We start from the raw sequence: 5,980 nt of genomic DNA on the forward strand, positions 1-5,980 counted from the left end.
GGTTGGAGCATCCCCACGACAACCCCGCAAACTTCAACGTGATGTACGGGGAGGTCCAGGTGACGCTTGTGGGAGGAGACATTCTGAAGGGACGCTGTGATACCTTCTACGGCCACTGGCGCAACCCGCTGACCAACGAGAGCCTGAGGAAGAARTTCAGGAACAACGCAGAGGTGGTGCTTCCATCAGCGAAGGTTGAGCGGCTGATCGAGGCGGTGGACGAGCTGGACAGACTTGACGACTGCCAGSACTTGCTCTCACAGCTGCAATGAAGATATATTGCAAATATATTTAATATATATGATGAGTTTCATTGTCACCAATAAACACTTATTTGTACATTTTATCATCTTCGTGCTTCATTAAATTGTATATATTCTGTACTTCAAATTATTCTGTTTGAGAGTTACATTTGCAAAAATGTTCTTTTTCTGGAGTTCTTGTAAGCTGATATATCTATTTGTGTACATCATACTGCTGTGTAAAAATATGTTGTCAAATATAAGAAAGATAAATGGATCACAAAAATCTATCAATAAACCACAGAGTTATATGCAAACAACTGCTGTCATAACACTTTGTTATAGTATTTATATTTTCTTCTGCATTCTTTGCAGTATGTGGAGCTGTCTCTTTCGTTTTGCCTCAGTTCAGTTCATCACTCTTCTCTGAATATGATCATATAAATCATATGTCTTAAACATAAAACTGGCCTGGTGTGCTTTCCTGTATCTACCTCTTTATGTTGATGAAGCAACCAGTCCCTTTGAGACCCTTCAAGGACAGGAGAAAAAGAGGACGAATTAATGGCTGGATCATCAGGAAAAAAATGCCCCTCTCCAAAACGTCTTGAAAGAGAATCATTCTCTGTGCTTGAAAAAGTGGCAGATATTACACTTATTTACAAGCCATTATAGATTAGTTGACATAAATTATATTTTCTAACACCATGAACTTGGTTCAGCTTGTTCTGTTTAACTGAAATATTAGATCTCAGCGATTCTCCCCAGGGTAAATRATTAAAGACGCTGGATGGATGGATATTTTTCATCTTACAGTATATGAATATTAATTACCTAAAAACAAATCTCAACAAGACGGAGAACTGCACCATCAGGTGGAGAATCTGTACTTCCCAAAATGTAGTTCCAATATAACTACAATTTGTTACACTGCTGCAAATCAGACAGTAAAATTATGCAAAAAAMMCACAAATACACACAGCAGCAAATCCTGGAACAACTCAAATTGAGATGGATGGAATCACAAAATGAAAACATTTTGTTTGTTACTGAATGAAGCTTGCATTCAGGTTGTGCTCAAACTAATGAGTCTTCATGCGTTTAAACAATTTTATTAGTTTAGTGATGTGAGCAAAAGAATGTTAAAATGAAGGCTATTTTCAGAAAAMAAGAATTCATCGTAATTCAAGGGTTTTTTTTTTTACGGCGGAGTGAAGTCTAAAGTGAGAGGAGCATACTGACAGATATGTATGTTGCAGTAATGAGCAGCAGCATCTAGAGGGAGACAAGAGAATGAAAAGTCAGCAGGAAAGAGCAACACAAACCTCTTTGTTCTCAGAAAACTGTGGAAAATCAGGCTTAACACACTANTGTTCTTTTGTCATGACCTGTGATCAGGAAAAAAAGTCAAACACTTAAGAGCATTTCAGGGAAATGATGGTTCAACGGGACAACAAACAAACGCCCAGTGGGTTTTCTTAAATATGTTACATAATCTGCCTTTTGTAAGCAGTTATCTTACTTTTAAATATATTTCAAGAACATACACTTTCTGACAATTATGATATGCAAATGATCTGATCATTACCAAATTCAAAATTAATTAAAATCTATCTACAAGTGTCTGAAACCAGGCATGTCAATTACTCACTTAGTGAAGTTGAAGCCATGTTGGAAATGTTCGCAAAAAAAAAAAAAATTCAACTTGGAAAAATAAAGAGGAGAAAGATAGTCTTCATTCTACTTAGGATGAGAACTAAAAGACAAAATCTGACTTCAAGTTTTCTTGCAGTCATTTGATTATTTTACACTCTGTGATTTGTCAGAAAATTCATGTGCTTTTTAAAACTGCAGTTTTACTTGAATCTAAAAGTTACAGGCCAGCCATGCATTAACATTTGCAACCTCACTAGCTGATCTGTCATCTTAAAGGTTTTACAAAAGATTTCTGCATTACACTACAACAACGTGTGTCCTATTTTTAGGTTTTGCCTTTGGGAAGCACCGTGAAAACAACAAGCCCATTCACCTGTGGAACTGACACATGCTAAAGGCACACAAAACTGAACACGTTGAGAAACATTATAACAATTTCCCATCATAGACTTTCAATTGATTTGATTTTATATAGAAAATGTCAAAAGATTAGAGATGAAAAAATACAGATATTTAACTGTTCTTTTTTTAAAAAAAGGTTTTATTGGCTCTAGTGGCCTTTATTTGATAGTGAATTGATAGGAAAGTGGATAATGAGAGAAGGGGAAGACATGCAGCAAAGGTTGCCAGGCTGGGAATCGAACCTGTCGATTCCCAGCCTGTAAATTCTTAAAAATTTTGCATGATAGTGGACCTTTAATGTTTAAATAGGGTTATTTCCTTACTCTTGCGATTCTCTTCTTCCTTTATGTGTGTTTATTGTTAATGTTTAACAAATATCTGTGTTATTCAATTATGTTAGTTAGTCGATATTCACAGAATGTGTTTTGAGCAGTGTCTTTCAATGAGTCCTAATGAACTATCTAACAAAAAATAGGAGAATAAATAATTTAAAATTATGTAAGCTGAGGTGGAAATGTGACATTACACACATTGAACATTTTTTCATAATTTGTAGATTGTATCCTGGTGGCCATTTCCGGCTCGATTTACATTGAAATGAAGGCTGAGGTAGATCATGGCAGAAGCAGCAATGCTCATGTGTCCACAGCKAAACGGTGAGTAATYATTTGTCACAGCGAAAGCCCCTATGAGTTGAGTATTAATATTAATGTTTCCAAATGAGTGCTGATGTCTTTCTTACATCTTAAAAACAGTTTTCCACTGAGTTGCTTTATTTCTTACAACTAAAAAAAATACACGTCTATTTCAGTGAATGAAAATCAAACATGTCATTTGTCAAAACCAAAATTGTGATTCAGAAACAATGGAATAAATGCCTGCGAAACAACAAGACAGTTTTCTTTGTCTTAACTTTTAGTATATTTATTTAATTTTAGCATTACCTCTTACAATATTGGAACATRAATGTCATTTTCTCTATTATCATCAAAGTATGTGATTTTTGTTTGATTCCACCCCAAGAAAAGTTGTTACTCTCAGGGATTGTCATCATTTTTAAACACTTTAAGTGCAGCAAATAATATTTGAATCAGTTACAATTTTATTTTGCAGGTTAGAGAGGCCCCTTCACTGTCCACTTTTAAAGCTCGTCTTAAACCCCATCTATTTTACTTGGCTTTCAACTCCAGCAGGATCTAGTTTTAAATTGTATGTTTGTTTGTTTGTTTGTTTGTTTTTAAACTGTAAGTTTTTATTTTTTTATTGTTGTGTTTTAATGTACAGCACTTTGTATCAGCTGTGGTTGTTTTAAAGTGTTTYATAAATAAAGTTGGTATGATATGGTATGGTATTCAACAAGTTTYTGCAAGTTTGTGAACACAAACAAACCAGGCAACTGTAATTAAATCAAAAAGAGGAAATAAATAGTCCTTGTTAATATGTCTATATACAGTGTTTTGACAGAAGAGGAAGTTGGTGCAGGTTGAGTTTGTGCAAATATGCATATTGATCTTGGCACTCTGAGTGTTAGTTCTTCCTTAAAGAGGCAGCCTGGGGAAAGAAACTGTTTATGTGGTGGCAGGGTTTTGTAAATAGCTCTGTGGCAGTGACCTGATGAAGAAAGTCTAAATTGTCTGTGTCCAGGATGTGTGGGATCACCACAGATTTTTATTGCCCTTTTCCTGACCCAAAAGCTGTTTCAGTCCTGGATGGAGGTGAWGTCAGTCCTGAAGATCCTCTCTTCAGATCTAATTGTTTGTTGCAGTTCTGGACCTGTTCTGTTTTGTTGATGAGCCAAACCACAAAACACAGTGATGGACAAACACAAGACAGTGAATAATGTAGAGGTTGACCAGAAGCCGCTGGAAGTCCATTCTTTGCTGGGCCTTCTTCCGAACAGTGTTTATGTGTGATGATGACCTTCTCAATTCCCGAGAAGGTCAAGATAGTGAAGGGAGGCAGTGTGAGACTGGTTTATTGGTGTGACTGGTCATATTAGCTCACACCAATTATCTCATAGAGATATAGGGGAACCATAAGGATTTCACTTCTGTGAACTACATCTTTGGTGTTTCTGTGGCTTGCTGATTCCTGCCCAGCATGTGTGTGCCACAGGGGTGACCAGGTATCAGGTAACCTGGAGAAACTTTTCAGGCTGGAGAATTGATACTGTATCCTATGTTTCTTACTTTGTTTCTGTGTTTCACACAGTTGCTTTTTTTTTCAACCAAATACCTTTTTAACTTTAACTCGATTAAATTTTAAGTAAATTCTTGGACTATTTYTTTTCACTTCTACAGTACTTTAGTAAAGATGTGTTGAAGTAGTGCTGCTCTTACTGGATTACATTTTTGGATACTCTCATTCTCCACTGTATATGCATAAATGATTGCTTTCTTGATCTTGCCTTTACAAAAAAAACAAAATCACCAGGATAAAATAAAGCATTCAACACACTATGAGAGTCGGGCAACTCGGGTATTGGTGGTCATGGCACACAGAAGCTATGTTGGCGGTCCCTTATATTCATTTATGACAAGTGGCAACCCTATTATATTTGTTTTGAAAATATTGTAATTGTATACATTTTTATTCAAAGAAAAAAAAAGCAAAATGCCAAACTTCTTTTATTTAGTTATTTATTTTTCTATATATTTTATACATAGCTTAACATCACTTGGAGTAACAATGCAGAACAGCTGTCCAATATTTCATTGTAAAATGCTCTAAACTCACATAAGGTTACATAGAAATTGAACAAAAACATAACTAAAAAACAGTTGAACTTGTCAAAGTAAAGTAAAACCTTTCAGAAATTGATCTTCACAACATAGAGCCTTTCACTCTGTCAAAGATCTGATGAACCTTTGCTGCAGGAACGCAGCCCTCCCTGACAATGCCGATGATTCCTGTGGAAACAGTTTGTGTTAGTCATGAAAAAAGCTAATCTGAAACACATAAATTCGGAACTGCTGTGAGTTTCACCTTCATCAATCCTCAGACAGTTGACCACAGTGGAGGCAACAACCTGATTTGAGTCACCGTCACAGAGGACCCCCTGGATCTTGTGCCCCAGTCGACTGCAGTACATCAAAAAGTATTTCACACAATTAAAGGTCTGATGGACCGTCACTTTCAGTTGCATAAAAATATGTATGATTCATAGAGGAAATGAATTAATCACTGAAAAACTCCAGTGAAGATAAGCTCTGTCTCATAAAAATGCTGAAAGCATATTAAGGACACATAATCTACAAATTGTCAAGTCACTGTGACAAAACTGGCATGTAAAGCTGCCTGAAATGTCCCACAAGTCAGGAAAAATTTTTGAATATTAACATAAAAGTTATAGAGTTCCGTATTAATACCAAACACCTACAATAAAGTGTACTGGAAGAAGACAAATAAAACTAAACTAAAGCTACTAAAGTGAAGTTTTGTGTGAAATGTCAATGTTGTTTAGAAAAGCAAAGCACACTGGCTATATTAAAAAGAGTATCTTACTTGATGACCATGCTGTGGTGGGTGCTGTCTGGTTCTCCACTGGGATTGGCAGACGTAATAGCGAGGGGTCCAGTTATGTCACACAAGTGGCACGTCACGGTGTGGTCAGGAACACGGATCATGATGCTGTCCCTGGTGCCAACGCGGTCGTAAGCTGCTCCAACTCCTGCAGAAGA

General features: G+C 36.3%; 1 protein-coding gene across 1 annotated transcript in view; it reads right to left on the reverse strand.

The window, feature by feature from the left end:
- Positions 1-5,123: 5,123 nt before the first annotated feature.
- The window catches only part of LOC108166619 (putative threonylcarbamoyl-AMP synthase), a 13,086-nt gene continuing 12,229 nt past the window's right edge, over positions 5,124-5,980 (reverse strand). The window contains exons 2-4 of the mRNA XM_017307016.1: positions 5,805-5,970; positions 5,286-5,380; positions 5,124-5,209 (exon numbers count right to left, since the gene is read on the reverse strand). Of these exons, the coding sequence (XP_017162505.1) occupies positions 5,124-5,209; positions 5,286-5,380; positions 5,805-5,970 (347 nt within the window). The remainder of the gene's footprint in view (positions 5,210-5,285; positions 5,381-5,804; positions 5,971-5,980) is intronic.

The sequence above is a fragment of the Poecilia reticulata genome, linkage group LG10 (genome assembly GCF_000633615.1).
Source record: "Poecilia reticulata strain Guanapo linkage group LG10, Guppy_female_1.0+MT, whole genome shotgun sequence".
NCBI lineage: Eukaryota > Metazoa > Chordata > Actinopteri > Cyprinodontiformes > Poeciliidae > Poecilia > Poecilia reticulata.